Raw genomic sequence first — 17610 nt, 5'->3', positions numbered from 1 at the left:
TAAAACAATAAAATATGAAAACTTCCAGGGGGTATGAATACTTTTTATAGTTACTGTATATTTGGATTGTTCTTAAACACCTCTATCAGAAACCATCAAAAAGCCACCTAGATGTTTTGAAACAGAGTTTCAGCATCGTAATCCCAGGTCCTGTAACTGCTTAAGGACCATAACACGGAGTGGGGATTCCAGGCTTTGTCCAATGAACAGACTCAGGTAAATAAATACATGTGTAGTCATCATTCACCTTGCAGTTGCAGCTGTATGTTGCACCATGCAGGAAATAACTGACTAAGTTTAGTGGCGTTAGTTCATAACAGGCTCTGAGCTAATTGCCAATTACCAGCACAGAGTGGATGCGAAGGTCACATGATTGTCAGTAACCATCCCTTCTAGCAAATCGGTCAAACTTGGTGACAAACCCACTGAATGGAACCAGAGGGGTTGTACACTCCAGTGACAAATTAAAAGGCGGCAAATACAACAGTGGTATTCAGTGCATGCAGCTTTCTGAAGGAAAATGCAAATGAAAAGCACTTATACCACCGTCGACATACGAATTAGGAGCAGGATAAGGCACTTGGCCTCTGGATCACAGTTGATCACAACTCTACATGGCCACCATCCCCGGTAGCGTGGTGGTTAGTATAGCGCTTTACGGTACCAGCAACCTGGGTTCATTCCTGCCCTGTCTGTACAGTTTTTGTAAGTTCTCCCTCAGCGTTTCTTCCGGGTACTCCGGTTTCCTCTCTCAGTCTGATGACGTACTGGTTAGTGCACTGATCGAACATTGTAAATTGTCCCATGATCAGAGTAGGGTTAAATCAGGGATTGCTGGGTGGCATAGCTCAAGGGACCAAAAGGGCCTATTCCGTGCTGTATCTCAATAAAAAAACCATATAAATAAATAATCTTATAACCCTTGATCCATTGTTTCCTCCACACATTTGACAAAAAGAAGTTCCTAAGACTCTGGACTCAGAGGGAACATTCAATTTCATCTGTCTTACATCAATGACCTATGATTTTTAACCTGTCTATTCCATTTCCAGATACTCCCACTGGAGAAAATGTACCCATTGTTGGACTCTTCCATTGTTATATTCTTTAATCAAGTTCTCATCACACTTCTAACCTCTGACAGATACAAGCCTGAGCTCTCCTCTCAAGATAACTTGTTCTCATTAGACAAGGCATTGTTCAGGTAAACCTGTGAACAGTGTTTGGTGCAACAACTTGTTAAGACCAACTCTATACAAAAACTCCAAATGTGGAGTCAGCAGGGTAGGGCTTACACTGTGTATGAAAGGGCATTAGGGAGTGTGGTAGAACAAACAACAATGGGCTCTATGTCCATATTTCATTGAAAGTGGTGGCACAGGTAGATAGGCTCGTAAAGAAAGTTTTTGGCACATTGACCTTTATAAATCAAAGGATCAAGTGCAAGAGATGGGATGTCATGTTGAAGTTGCATAAGACATTGGTGAGGCCTAATTTGGAGCATTGTGTGCAGTTTGGTCCCCTACAGGAAAGATGTTAACAAGGTTGAAAGAGTACGGAGAAAATTTACAAGGACGTTGCCGGGTCTGAAGTACCTGAGTTACAGGGAAAGATTGCATATGGGTTAGGACTTTATTCCTTGGAACATAGAAGACTAAGAGGAGATTTGATAGAGGTATACAAAATTATGAGAGGTATAGATAGGGTAACTGCAAACAGGCTTTTTCCACAGTGCTTGGGTGGGACTACGACTAAAGGTCATGTGTTAAGGGTGAAAGGTGAAAAGTTTAAGGGGAACACGAGGGAAAACTCCCTCACTCAGAGGGTCATAAGAGTATGGAACAAGCTGCGAGTGCAAGTGGTGGGTACGATTTTGATTTTAACATTTAAGAGAAGTTCTGGATAGGTACATGATGGTATGGGTACGGAGGGCTATGGTCCCAGTGCAGGTTGATGTGACTAGGCAGTTTAAATGTTAAAACCAAAAGGCCTGTTTCTGTGCTGTACTTCTCTTGACCATGATTCTATCATGTTTTATATGATTGAAGCATAACCTCACTGCTACTTGTAGGGAAAGCTTTTGGGACAGCTGGATGACAATGAATGAGTAATCAGGTTTCAGATTGTACAGGACTCCCACGTTTACAAAAAATGCAGCAGAGACCATTAAGTTCCCTTTGTGAGGAATACAGAAGTAGAGACAGTTGGTTTACTCCAAATCATAAGAGGACAACACATCCCAGAACACCTGGAAATCTAGGCAATTGTTTTCTTAACCACAGGTTAATATTTCTATAAGTAATACAATGAAGATGTATTCAATTTCTGGAACGAGACAATCATCTAACAAAGAGATTTACAAGAATAGGGCAAGGTTAAATATATCAATGCAATTAGATCAGAGTCAGAGTGTTAAACACCACAGAAATGAGGCTGCAAGATCAATTTGTCCTATGCTACCTTAATCCACAGTGAAACTATTTACCTGCATCTTTCTCTCAGGCTTGCTCGTGCTTCACGCTGTCTGGTTCACAGTCTGTTTGCCAGATCCACCTCTGCACCTCTCCCTACCTCCTCCTGCCTCCATATCCTGTACATGATTAACCCTCACTTCACTCCATTTCCTTAGACTGCTCATGCTTCTTCTTACCCAGTGTTCTGGCTCCTCACACTGCGCATCTTCTAATCATACAAAAAATGCTGGGGAGTCTCGGCTTGAAACATAAACTGTTTCATAATTTTCCCTCCATAGATGCTGCCTGACCTGCTGTGTTCCCCAGCATTTTGTGTGTGTGTTGCACAAGGTTTTCCAGCAACTGCAGAATATATCGGCCACTTCCAGTCAACCCGCTCTTCCTGCTTCACTCTGAGCCAATTCCTGTTGGGTTCTTGGTTAGTTGCCCCAGTGGTCTGTCCATTCCTGCTCCTCATTCACCCTGCACAGTCTGTGAGGGCATAATCCTTTCAGCAGCGAGATGAGGTTATAGGGAAAGGGAACAGAGGCTTATGCTGTTTAAGAGTTTAGAGGAAGACAGTAAAAGGCAGCAAGTGGAGGAGAAACTCTTGCACAACTTTATCTCATGGACCGAATGGACTAAATAGCCTGTTTCTGTGTCTATATCTTATTAGGGACTGGATAAGAAAAGTTTTTATTTGGGGTAAAAGGGTGGCAAAATAATAGGCTCTAGGGAGGGCCTTTTCCTTTTAGGAGTTGTTTTCCTTTTAAGGAATTAAATGATTCTTATTTTAGATGCAAAATTTTGAGAATTATATCTTTATTCCATTTTCAGATGAGAAGCATATAAAATACAAATTCAAACTAAATTTCTATTTGTTGAAAAGTTAGAAACAATATAAAAGCTTAATGTGTATAGGGCAAAAAGCTCCTCAATTAGGAAATGTTGGTCAAAGAGAATTGGGAAACAAGGGCATTAGGAACCCTTGAAAATCTAATTACAATATGAATATTAACTAATTACAACCGGTATCAGGTTTTATAATCACTATTTATATGATGTGAAATTCAACAGTCCAAACAACTGAATATTACACTTACTGTAACTGATCTTTCCCTTCTGAGTAACATCAATAGCTTCAAATAAACTTGATACATCAAGTTTATGTACTCCCAATGCAGTCTTCAGAATGCAGGTCAGATCTTTATCATCTATAGTTTGTTCGTCTGACTCGTACATCTGTTAACAAAATATAAAATGTCTCCGTTTTAATCAAGTGCAGTAAATTCAAAATTTGTGTACAAGAGTAAAATTAACTTGTTCTTTACTGTGGTACCATTCACATTTATGTGAATAGACAATTATTCCAAAGCAAATTTAGTAAAGGTTTAGGAAGTAATGTTATGGACATTGTCACTGCTGAAGACCTAGCACAAATTGGATTGTCCTTGCATCTATACACTTGACATAAACCTCACATACATATATAATTTACTGACCACCATAACAAGATTGACCACTTATCAAAATAGGATGCAGGAAAATGCATCTGGTGATGACTCAGGATTTTGCATTCGTCAGTGTGTTACGAGAGTAACTACTGGAGTAAACACACGCAGTAAACAAACCCAGAAATTACTGTCAGCGACTGTCAAAGCTGCACTGTTTGTGGGTGCCCCAAGAGTCATCAATAAACTTGAGAACTTTTGAAATTCATTTTAAAACTATTCTCAATGCAAAATACCTAAAGATGCATGAAGTTTAAACAATTTTTTTTGGCAGTGTGCTAAGCAGTAAACTAACACTAAATCACAGCAGTGATTTTATAAATACCTTAATAAATGTTTAATTTAAAAGTTTATATTTCATTTACCACAAACTGTGTATTCCAGTTGCTTATTAGTGCACCATCAAATATTAGCTAAAATTAAAGTCCCTGTTTCCTGCTTGTTAAAGATAAAAGCACAATTGCTGATTGTAGGATCTTTTTCACTTATAAAATGTGGAGTGCACATTAAACAATGCCAGGTTTTTGTAAGCAACTTTCTTAGATGGCAAGTGCTATCATTGTCATGGACCGGTAACTCCGGCCAATGCTGTTATCAATTCAATACAAATTGAACTATTGGCTTGGACAAAGTGTAACCTTGGCTATTGAGAGCATGAGTGTGAGAGCCTAACTACTTATTCAATCCCCCTCCTTGTTATAGATATGCATCAGTGGATGGAATGTTCCACATATTATTTTGTTAAAATGTAAGGTAATAATTATGTGTCAGTAGTAGGGAAATAACTGGAAAATTTCCAAAGGACAGCACATGCTATTATTTAAAAATTACCTAAGGACAGATAACATATGAAGGAACTCTTCTGTTCTAATGAAGGGTGTTCATTTTGAGACATTTTGCCTGACTTGCTGAGCATTTCCAGTTTTTAAGTCAGCACATATGTGATCAGGGCTGACTACCTTATATTAATTTTTATCTAGGGAGGTGGGTGATGCTAAGTATCAACAACTGGTGTGTCTAAATTTTAAAAGTATACTGTAGGTGATATGAAGCATCTATTTCTGTCAGCAAATAAGTCAATAACTACAGGGCTAAGTTGAAGATATTGAGTAAAAGGTTGAGAGGGAATAGGAGTGGCACTAACGATGGTGTGACTGGAAATTGTTGCCCAAGATGATGGTGGGGAGGAAACGATCACATGTACAAAGTAAACCAATGCACATAATGTACACAGTTGTGATCCTTCATCAGAAATGGAAAGGCAAGAAAACATGTTGTAAGCTGCAGAGACGGGAGCGTTTGTGAGAGTGTCGCCACCTTAGAGCTGGGGTGCTCAGTGTAGTTCTGAAGTGCACCTTGGGCAAAGCAATGGAGGGCAGAGAGAGTGGTGCTCAAACCACATTGTCTTGTCTTGAGTGGTGCTCAAACCACCAGTCTATCATCTGAATACTGACCTCAGTTTCATTCACAGAAATAAATTATAAGTAGAAACCATAACAACACTAATTTTGAATGTCAGAGCAACCAAATTGAAAGTTAGCTTCACATCTTCCATCCTTCATAAACTTGAACTCATTCGAAATTTTGCTGCTCAAATCCTCCCTGCCTCTATTTATTCATCATTCTAGCACATCCATGTCTTGCACTGAAAAGCTCCATTCTTTAACCCAAACCTTGCAATTCAAATTATTCTACATTCTTCATAGACACATAGAAAACCTACAGCACAATACAGGCCCTTCGACCTACAAAGATGTCCCGAACATGTCCTTACCTTCTTCCTTCCTATCCATGATTTATCCCATCCAACATTCTTGATCCATATCACTCGATCCCAGCAACCCCCTCACCCAAGACCTTTGCATTTCTCTAACTTCAACCCCTTATTTCTTTTGCCCTACCTTTAGCGGTACTCACACAGTCATCTAACAATTAGCTTTGGGATTTGCTCTGAAAACCTGGCCTCCAAGACTATGCCAACTCTTGCTGCATTAAACACTTCTAAACCATTCTGGCAGCAGTGAATCACATGAAATTGTTCAATAAATACCAGTAGCTAGTTTCAGCTTTGAGAGGAGGAAAATGAGACATGACTAAACTCCCAATGTTAGATTAAATTCAACCTTATTGTCATTGTGCCGAGTACAGATACAAAGCCAATGAAAAGCATTTAGCATCTGACCAGAAATCTATGACTACATACACAGAAATCCGTGACTATATACACAACTATGTGGCTAGGTATAGCTCAAATACCATCTATAAGTGTGCTGATGATACAACCATTGTTGGTAGAATCTCAGGTGGTGACGAGAGGGCATACAGGAGTGAGATATGCCAACTAGTGGAATGGTGCCGCAGCAACAACCTGGCACTCAACGTCAGTAAGATGAAAGAGCTGATTGGGGACTTCAGGAAGGGTAAGATGAAGGAACATATATCAATCCTCATAGAGGGATCAGAAGTGGAGAGAGTGAGCAGCTTCAAGTTCCTGGGTGTCAAGATCTCTTAGGGTCTAACCTGGTCCTAACATATCAATGTAGTTAGAAAGAAGGCAAGACTGTGGCTATACTTTGTTAGGAGTTCGAAGAAATTTGGCATGTCAACAAATACACTCAAAAACTTCTATTGTTGTACTGTGGAGAGCATTCTGACAGGCTGCATCACTGTCTGGGATGGAGGGGCTACTACACAGGACTGAAAGAAGCTGCAGAAAGTTGTAAATCTAGTCAGCTGCATTTTGGGTACTAGCCTACAAAGCACCCAGGCATCTTTAGGGAGTGTTGTCTCCGAAAGGCAATGTCCATTATTAAGGACCTTCAGCACCCAGGGCATGCCCTTTTCTCGCTGTTACCATCAGGTAGGAGGTACAGAAGCCTGAAGGGCACACACTCAGCGATTCAGGAACAGCTTCTTCCCCTCTGCCATCTGAATCTTTGGACACTACCTCACTTTTTAAAAAATATACAGTATTTCTGTTTTTGCACTTTGTTTGGTAATCTATTCAATATATATAATAATAAATAAGTAAATCAATTATTTTTATTTTATTTATGATTATCTCTGCTAGATTATGTATTGCATTGAACTGCTGCTGCTAAGTTAACACATTTCATGTCACATGCTGGTGATAATAAACCTGATTCTGAAATACTTCAATCAAAATCAAAAGTTAGATAAAAAAATTGCAGACGGAAGTTAGTAATTTATGAATTTAATACTTAAGAATTCTCAAAATGCTTAGTTAAGTTGAAACCCCAGGAATCATTTAAGAAATAACTCAGTTCTGTGATGGTTAATCAGTTTAAACAGATTAAAAGAACTAAACAGCTTTCCTCATTGTATTTATTTTACAGTTAGAAATAGTTAATTCCTTGTGGAAGTCAAGTTCACCCTCTTGTCATCTTCAGAAGTTTTCGGATGACTCTGCCATAGTTGGATGCATCAGCAAGGGAGATGAGGCTGAGTACAGGGCTACGGTAGGAAACTTTGTCACATGGTGTGAGCAGAATTATCTGCAGCTTAATGTGAAAAAGACTAAGGAGCTGGTGGTAGACCTGAGGAGAGCTAAGGTACCGGTGACCCCTGTTTCCATCCAGGGGGTCAGTGTGGACACGGTGGAGGATTACAGATACCTGGGGATATGAATTGACAATAAACTGGACTGGTCAAAGAACACTGAAGCTGTCTACAAGAAGGGTCAGAGACGTCTTCATTTCCTGAGGAGACTGAGGTCCCTTAACATCTGCCAGATGATGCTGAGGATGTTCTACGAGTCTGTGGTGGCCAGTGCGATCATGTTTGCTGTTGTGTGCTAGGGCAGCAGGCTGAGGGTAGCAGACACCAACAGAATCAACAAACTCATTCGTAAGGCCAGTGATGTTGTGGGGATGGAACTGGACTCTCTCACGGTAGTGTCTGAAAAGAGGATGCTGTCCAAGTTGCATGCCATCTTGGACAATGTCTCCCATCCACTACATAATGTACTGGTTGGACACAGGAGTACATTCAGCCAGAAACTCATTACACCGAGATGCAACACAGAGCTTCATAGGAAGTCATTCCTGCCTGTGGCCATCAAACTTTACATCTCCTCCCTTGGAGGGTCAGACACCCTGAGCTAATAGGCTGGTCCTGGACTTATTTCCTGGCATAATTTACATATTACTATTTAACTATTTATGGTTCTATTACTATTTGTTATTTATGGTGCAACTGTAACAAAAACCAATTTCCCCCGGGATCAATAAAGTATGATTATAACTATTTTAAAGCAGAGGTTGATAGGTTCTTGATTAGTAAGGGTGTCAAAGATTGTGGGAAAAAGGCAGGACAAAAGGGTTAAGAGGACTAATAAATCAACCATGATCGAACGGCGGCACAAACTTGATGGGCCAAATGGCCCAGTTCTACTCCTATGTATTATGGTCTTAATCAAAAGCCACAATTAATGGTACAAATTCCACATTTGTATCATTCTCTGTCAGGCATTTGTATCATTTCCTCCTCAATTTCCTTCACAATGATGGAAATGGGTTTCATACTTGTATTTCTGTCAAAAAAGGCCAGTACTTAAAAGTTGCAGAATTGAAGTAACAATGAATCAACAGGAATCCACTGAAAATATTTTCAACTGTTCAATTTTTACATACGGCATGAAAGGAAAATATCAAAAAATGCTATATCAATTGAAAACAAGATATTCAAAGGCAAAGCCAAAGCAATTTACTGAATACTCAAAAACATCCAACACAGACAAAAGTTCTATCACATAAAACTATTTCATACGAGTTAAAGCGAGATAAGAAAACACACACAAATTCACTGAGGAAAAGTTATACAAAACAGGAAGCAAGACTAAACAGTTGAAGGAAGTTCATAACCATTGGATACAAGCCCGAAGTATAATGGCTACTTAATTAAAATTTTCTATAGACTGGAATTACAATTGGCTCAAGCTAGGCATGTTATAAATAGTTTCCTTAGGGTGGTAATTTACAGTGGTGCTAGAAAGCTCGCAAACTCTTTAGAATTTTCTCTATTTGTGCATAAATGCGACCTAAAATGCAATCAGATTTTCACAGAAGCCCTAAAACTAGATAGAGAACCAAATTAAATAAATAACACAAAAAATGTTATACTTGTTCATTTATTTATTGAGAAAAAAATGATCCAATATTACATGGACTTGTTGGAAAAAGTATGTGAACCTTTGCTTTCAGTAACTGGTGTGACCCTCTCCTCTCCAACCCCCCCCACCCCCCGCACTCCCATTCAGCAATAACTTCAACCAAGGTCAATTCTGCACATCGGCTTGGATGAATTTTAGACCATTCTTCCATGCAAAACTGTTTCAGTTCATTAATATTTCTGGGGTAACCTGCATGAACAGCCCTCTTCAGGTCACGTCACAATATTTCCACTGTGTTAAGATCTGGGCTCTGACTTGGTCATTTCCAAACACAAATTTTCTTCTTTTTAAACCACTGTTGTTGATTTACTCTTGAGTTTCGGATCATCATCCAACTTCTATTAAGCTTCAGGTGACGGACCGCAACCCTGACATTCTTCTGAAAATGTCTCGATACAACTATGAATTTATTGTTCCCTCAGCGACTGCAAGCTGACCAGGCCCTAGGGCAGCAAAGCAGCCCCAAACCATGATGCTCTTTCCACCATGCTTCACAGTTGTTATGAGGTTTTTGTGTTGGGGTGCGGTGCCCTTTTCCCTCTAAAGATAGCACTGTGCATTTCTGCCAAAAATTCAGCAAGTTCTGGAGATTTCTGCAGGTCTTCTGCTGTTACCCTTGGGTTCTTTTTCAGCTCATTCACCATTGCACATTGTGATCTTGGTGTGATCTTTGCAAGACGCTTACTCCGAGGGAGAGTACCAACAGTACTGAATTTCCTCCACTTGGAGACAATTTCTCTTACTGTGGACTGATGAACATTCAGGTCTTTCAACCTCAGCAGAGGTTGTATTTCCTACGTCAACTCAGGAAGTACAACCTGCCTCAGGAGCTGCTGATTCAATTCTATTCAGGAATAATCCAGTCTGTTCTCTGTTCGTCCATCACTGTCTGGTTTGGATCAGCTACCAAACAAGACAAGAATAGACTCCAAAGAACCGTCAGGGCTGCGGAAAGGATTACTGGTGTGAAGCTGCCCTCGATCCAGGACTTATATGCATCTGGAGTCAGGAAGCCAGCAAGCAGCATCATTGTAGACCCATCACACCCTGGACATCACCTGTTCCAACTCCTTCCTTCTGGTAGGCGCTTTAGATCACTGTGTGCCAGGACAAATAGGTACAAGAACAGTTTCTTTCCATATGCCATCAGTCTTATGAACACTTGAATTTTAGTCTATTATAAACCAAGTCCACCTGTACATACACAGGTATGCCTCATTGTATATAGTTCACGATTATTTGCACAAACAACAGGAATTCTGCAGATGCTGGAAATTCAAGCAACACACATCAAAGTTGCTGGTGAACACAGCAGGCCAGGCAGCATCTCTAGGAAGAGGTGCAGTCGACATTTCAGGCTGAGACCCTTCGTCAGGACTAACTGAAGGAAGAGTGAGTAAGGGATTTGAAAGTTGGAGGGGGAGGGGGAGATCCAAAATGATAGGAGAAGACAGGAGGGGGAGGGATAGAGCCAAGAGCTGGACAGGTGATAGGCAAAAGGAGATACGAGAGGATCATGGGACAGGAGGTCCGGGAAGAAAGAGGGGGGTGGGGGGGGGACCCAGAGGATGGGCAAGAGGTATATTCAGAGGGACAGAGGGAGAAAAAGGAGAGTGAGAGAAAGAATGTGTGCATAAAAATAAGTAACAGATGGGGTACGAGGGGGAGGTGGGGCCTTAGCAGAAGTTAGAGAAGTCAATGTTCATGCCATCAGGTTGGAGGCTACCCAGATGGAATATAAGGTGTTGTTCCTCCAACCTGAGTGTGGCTTCATCTTTACAGTAGAGGAGGCCGTGGATAGACAAGTCAGAATGGGAATGGGATGTGGAATTAAAATGTGTGGCCACTGGGAGATCCTGCCTTCTCTGGTGGACAGAGCGTAGATGTTCAGCAAAGCGGTCTCCCAGTCTGCGTCGGGTCTCGCCAATATATAAAAGGCCACATCAGGAGCACCGGACGCAGTATATCACCCCAGTCGACTCATAGGTGAAGTGTTGCCTCACCTGGAAGGACTGTTTGGGGCCCTGAATGGTGGTAAGGGAGGAAGTGTAAGGGCATGTGTAGCACTTGTTCCGCTTACACGGATAAGTGCCAGATTACTTGCACTATTGTTTTGTTTGCTTTTTGATTCTGTACAGCGAGAGCTCAGGGAAACTGGCATCAAATTCCCTGTATATGTCCACATACTTGGCGATAATAAAGGATTCTGATTCTGAAATGCTTTCGTTGCTGTTTCCAGCTTCATTCATGTCTACAATTCTTCTTCTAAGGTCCTCTAAAAGTTGTTTTGATTGAGGCATGGTGCACATAAAGAGATCTTTCTTCAGAAGTGCAAGCTCCGTCAGTAACCTGACTTTGTGTGTCTTTTTTTAATATATAGGGCCCAGGGCACCTCTGCAACCCAGACCTCCAATCTCATTTCATTGATTGGAACACCTGACTCCAAACAGCTTTTTTGAACCTTAGCTGTGATTATTTAAATGGTGTACTCAGTAATGACGAGAAGTAGTACACTTGTTTGTGTGTTATTAGTTTAGGCAGATTGCGTTTGTCTATTATTGTGACTTAGATGAAGATCAGACCACACTGAGTAATTAATGCAGAAAACCAGGTTTGCAGAAAAAGGGTTTACAAACTTTTTCTTGCAACTGTAAATAGATTCCCCAAGTGCTTGTTGATCAAGCCAGTGTTTATACAGAAAGTCACAGAAAAGCAGGTTATTATAAATTGTTGAATTGGACATGTAACCAGCAACATTTGAAAGAAATACAAATAATCATAACACTTCCAGTGAATGAAACATGCAGGAGTATTTTTATAAGAACATAGTCAGGGTTCTTCCATATGGGGGGGGGGGGGGGACCCAAAAAAAAAAGGCCTTGGCTACTACTGGTTATTTAAAGCCCCATCCTCAGTTAGCTAGTAGTGAAGGATGATAAGCCAGTCTCTCAGACTGATGGAAAAGGTAGTTTCACAGGAAATATTTCTAACATGTAAACATGCATCATCAAAAGTAGTTAATATGTCTCAACAAAATACTAGATAGCTTTGACTCTGAATGACAGTGAATGTTCAAGGAGAAACAGGCATGCAAAAGATCAACATGATGCCTCTTCCTCTGTTGCAGCCACAGACAGGTCAATTGTGATAGGTAAACAACAGATTAATTCACAATTTCATTCCATCATATCACAAGATACTAAATTCCCCAAAAATGGACTGAAAGAAAGAGCTGCGGTTTTAGTTAACTTCATTAAATCATGTTCCAGATAAATCTAAAAGGAATCTGGTGGTTGTTTTCCATTTAAGCAATACAAATGTGATTACTGAATGCTCACTACATAATTAGTATTTACCTTAAATGCCAACTTAATAGTTTCAAGAGTGTTAGATGGTCTTGATACTACAGACAAGGCAATCACATACTCTCTGAAATCAATTGTTCCATCTTTACTCTGAAAAAATAAATAACCAATTAGTAATCTGCAACACAAGAAAAAAATCAGCGATACCTGGGGGGGGGGTGAGGGAAGAGAACTACAAATATAATGTACTTCATTCCATTGTTACGTTACTTAAAAATCAAAGGTATTTTTTCTTCTGAAGAAATAATGAACTATGAAGGTATTTAACAATAAATGGAGGTAGAGACTGCTCTATGCCATACAAACTTGTAGCTTACAAAGATTCATCACAGACACACCCAGAAACAACATATTTGCCAATATTCATTAAAAATATTTTAATACATTGAACACTAACATCTATAACTTGTTCTATATTAACAAGGCTCTAACATGCCTAGTTAAAATATCTGATATCCGTAGTCTTTTTAAAAAAAATATATAAATCAGTTCGTGGCCAGTGTATTCAAGTAGTGTCTAATCTCTGTATTTATTGACCACTTCTGGAATATAAATAACTGTCCAATGAACAGACCTTTCATCTCCGTACTCATTAGTCAATTTTATCACGGTACGGCAATACCGGAGTTCATAGGAATAGGCTATGACACAGCTCGAGAGAAATATAAACAATCTGTAAATCTCATCCAGGAAATACAAGAGGTCGGCTTAGAGTACAAATGGGAAATAACTAGTGTTCAAGCAAGTATTAAAATGCAGTCAAAACTTTGGATCAAACTGCATTCAATGGCCACTTTTTTAAGTACCTGTACTTAATTCAGTGGTCACTGCATGCATGTTCATAGCCTTCCGCTGCTGTAGCCCATCCACTTCAAGGTTCAATGTGCTGTGCATTCTCTAACCTCCTACTTCCCCTCCCCTCACCTTATTCTGCCTTCTTTCCCCTTCCTTTTCAGTTCTGATGAATGGTCTCCGTCAGAAATGTCCACTGTTTATTCCCTTCCATAGATGCTGCCAGACTTCTAGTTCCTCAAATATTTTATGAGTGTTGCTAAAAATTCAATTAAAGGACCTCTCTCAAACAATAAAATCCAAATACAGTGGATTTTGGTTAATTGGGACAGTCACTAATTTGGGACAACTCTTAAAGAACAAAAACTAATTGAGTAAGTAGCTGGGATTCTCTTCATTTATTTGTGACATTATGCCACTTAGTTGGGATTAGGAGATTTGGGTAGTTTCTTACTAGTGTCACTCACATGCACTTGTGTGGCACTTGAGTGAACAGTTTTTAAATAACGTCAGCTGAGCATGCTTGTGCTATGTTATCCATTTAGGCTGATGGATACCAATTCAAAAAGCAGTGGTTTTTGATAATTTTGTGTTTCTATTTTGACTTTAAAAAAATTTGAGACCCTTGCCAAATAGATTATGACATTATTTCATGCAGGAGAACAATGAAGGCAGTCCATTATCTACACAAGGACACAGCAGCGTACACTGGATAAATTCCTCCATTGATAACTATTAAGAACCATTAGGAACTAATACACAGTTTTATACTACTGTGGTAGTATTGGTAGTGTTCTAATTTGTCTGTATTTCATTTAAGTACTTTAAATTGTTATTCAGTTATGTGGTACTTTGACTTTATACTTTTTTTAAAAAACAATTTCCATTAAACTTCACCTAATTGGGGCCAAAATGTACAAATCATAAATGGGATTCCACTGTAGTATGAAATCTACAGGCTCAACTGCCTTCAGGACAATGTAAATGACATTACTGAAACTTCTCCAAACATGAACAATTTTCTCATGCTTATTTCTGCTCCTTTATAGTGGGATGTTTGCGGAGAAGGCAGATGTGAAAAGAGGACTTGAAGATGCATGGACATTCTTTCAGTAAAAAGATAGGCCATTACATGGTAGGGATATTAATGTCAGATCAGAATCCCTTCCTCATTTTCTAGCCATTATTTTGGTACATTTCTAAGTGCCAAAAACACAGCTATGGGTTACAAGATGCACATGAAATAGCACTTCAGAGGAAAATAAAACAAAGGAGCAGTGTTGAAGTCAATGCCACAATGCTTTGCTGTTTCTTACTGCCACTCTTTACAAATACAATGAGTTCTTCAAATGGAATGTTTGCAAAGAGCATTTAAGTCAAAAACTGGATAACAGGGCAAGTTATAATGATTAGTTTAATATGCCTTCTGCTTATCTCACCATGGACGGGTACATGTAGCTCATATGAATAAGTTATAATCTTTGAACTGAAATGCAGTATCATTGAAATATACGATCAGCCTCATACAGTAATATTAGCTTATAAATTTATCAAGCTTCAAAATGCCACACTTACTGACAGTAATTTACCTCGTCAAAAAGTGCAAAGATATCTGTTAATGCATCATTAATTGGCAGCTTCAAATAATCAGCAAATATCTTCAGAGTTATATGATTTCCTCTCTCTTTTTTGGCACTTTCTGCAAGTTCATCCAGTTCCTTTTCAACTTGACTCGGCTTTAAACTAGACAAAATGAACAGATATAAATCAGTCTCCAGAGTTAAACCCAAAATTATAAGACGAAACGCAGTAAAGATTTAAGAGGCTAATATTTGCTGTTTAAGTAATTGGAAATCAATCAATCTATAAATATACTGATGCAGTCAAATCATGTGTGTGTTTTAGTTTGTGTATCTCTTGCATGTAAGACAATACTGAATTTCATTTTTCTGAAGTAAAAAAGTGTCCATGAAAATACATTCTCTGTATTGAGAGTGCTCATTAAATGTCTCCCATCATGTGTACCCATTTGAAGCAATGAGTAATTTGTACTCATGAATTCAATACTGAATTTTCTAAAAAAGTTATTTCAAAAATACAAGAGATTCTGCAGATGCTGAAATCCAGAACAACACACACACACACACACACACACACACACACAATGTTGGAGGAACTCAGCAAGTCAGGCAGCATCTATGAAAACGAATAAACTGTTCATGTTTCAAGCTGAAACCCTGTATCAGGACTGGAAAGGAAGGGAGACGATGCCAGAATAAAAATGTGGGGGAGGGCAAGACGAACAAGCTAGAAGGTGATAGGTGTAGCTTCAGGTGAACCTGACAGAAAAAGTTGATTGTTTACTCATTTTCGTATATGCTGCCTGACCTGCTGAGTTCCTCCAGCTTCTTGTGTGGGCTTCTCTGGTTATTACAAAGGGTAAGAACTGTGCATTTGCTGTGCTAGTGCAGAACAACGAGGCGAAAGATATGACTTGGCACATCTGTGTGTGGTGTTTCATTATTTGGAGTTGATCATATTACTAACAATGCTGTTTGTAGTAAACGACTGAATTAATTGGCTCTGCCCATTTCATTCAGATTGGCCAGCAGAACTGTTGTTGTTTGGAAATTAAAGATAAAGAGAATATTTCAGAGACTTGAGTCCTTAGCTTTCAGTTTTGAAGCTTTGCTCTAATTCACTTGGTTCTTAAATCAATCTTCATAAAAGACAAGATTAGATATTTGATCACTTTTGGGGATATGAGTGGTCATTGACGAGGACTGTGTTTATTATTCTCCACAATTGCCCTCAAGGAGGGGATCCATCATCTTTAATTGCTGGTAAAGACACTCCAATGAAGTTGTGGGGTTCACAGTTCCAGGATTTAGACACAGCAATGGTTTATTTCAAGTCAACATGTGAACCAACTTGAAGGAACATATGACTGAAAGTGGTATGATTATTCCAGTCACTTACAGTTAGAGCAATTTGGCAAAGAGCAATGGACCAAGTGATCCACGATATCCCAGGAACATAATGTTACTTTGATGGCATCATCGTGACTGATGAGGAGCACCTCCAGAATCTCAATAAAGTGTTACCAGACCAAGTGAGTATGGTCTGCATGCAATGAGAGAGCAAAACGTGAGTTTTTCAAGAATGAAATCTCACATTGTGGACATGTCATTGACAAAATGGGCTTGCTTAAGTCACAAAAGACTGAAACAGCGCTACAGGAACCCAAACCAGAAAATGTGTCACACCTCAAGTGATACTTGGGCCTTGTAAACTACCATTACCACCGGTTTCTCTCAAACACTCTGCAGTGCTGCATCCATTGAATGCACTGTTACAGACAGCAGCAAAGTGGGAATGGTCAGAAAGATATGGAAAAAACCATTCAAGGTAACAAAGCAACTAGTAACATCAGATGAACATCTCGTTTTGTCACACATTATGAAAGATGGATCTGAATGGCAGCTTGTGTTTGCATTAAGATCACTGACGAGTACAGAATGTAACTATGCACAGATCGACCAAGATGCCCTTAGTCCAGTATGGGGAATAAAGTAGTTCTATGGACAAAAGTTTAGGCAAACAGCAGATCACCAGCCCCTTATGACCATTTTCAATCCCAGAATGGGAATTCTAGTGAAGACTGCCACCCAGTTACAACGTTGGCCACTATTGCTGGGAGCCCACTCCAATGATATAGAGCTCAAGGGTACCAAACAAAACTGCAACACTGATGGCTTGTCAGGTCTTCCAGTATCGACAACTGAAGAAGAAAAGTGACCCAGCAGAAGTGTTCTTCACCGCATTGGTGGACCAGTTGCCGGTAACAAATTCCGAAATACAAACGGAAACATGGAATGACACGACATTGTCAAGTCAATGAAATCACAATGCAAGGATGGCCTACTCATGGTAACCCCATGTTTCCAGAGTTCTCAGCGAGACTGGACCAATTGTCAGTATGTAAAAGAACACTGATGCGTGGATCTTGTGTTGTGAGCCCGCTAAACTGCGCACCACAGTGTTAGAATACCTGCATGACTGACACCTGGATACAGTCAAGATGAAGAGTCTCACCCAGAGCTTCGTGTGGTAGCCAGCAATTAACAAATAGATTGAAGACTTGGGCAAAAGTTGATCGGGATGCCAAAAAGTTCAAAATGCACCCCCAAAGGCACTGTTACACCCATGGGAGTGGACGTCTTCACCATGGCAAAAAGTACATATTGACTTTTCTGGACCATTGATAAACTCCATATTTCTGGTTGCTGTGGCTACTC

General features: G+C 39.7%; 1 protein-coding gene across 2 annotated transcripts in view; it reads right to left on the bottom strand.

Annotated features, from left to right (window-relative positions):
* LOC140212457 (lysophosphatidylcholine acyltransferase 1-like) overlaps positions 1 to 17610 on the bottom strand; it is a 122400-nt gene that overhangs the window by 5699 nt on the left and 99091 nt on the right. For both annotated transcript variants that reach the window (XM_072283273.1, XM_072283274.1), the window contains exons 11-13: positions 14902 to 15055; positions 12512 to 12610; positions 3557 to 3695 (exon numbers count right to left, since the gene is read on the bottom strand). In XM_072283273.1, the coding sequence (XP_072139374.1) occupies positions 3557 to 3695; positions 12512 to 12610; positions 14902 to 15055 (392 nt within the window). The remainder of the gene's footprint in view (positions 1 to 3556; positions 3696 to 12511; positions 12611 to 14901; positions 15056 to 17610) is intronic.

The sequence above is a fragment of the Mobula birostris genome, chromosome 19, assembly GCF_030028105.1.
Source record: "Mobula birostris isolate sMobBir1 chromosome 19, sMobBir1.hap1, whole genome shotgun sequence".
NCBI lineage: Eukaryota > Metazoa > Chordata > Chondrichthyes > Myliobatiformes > Myliobatidae > Mobula > Mobula birostris.
The sequence above is the reverse complement of the archived record's forward strand: the minus strand, read 5'-3'. Positions and strand labels throughout refer to the sequence as shown.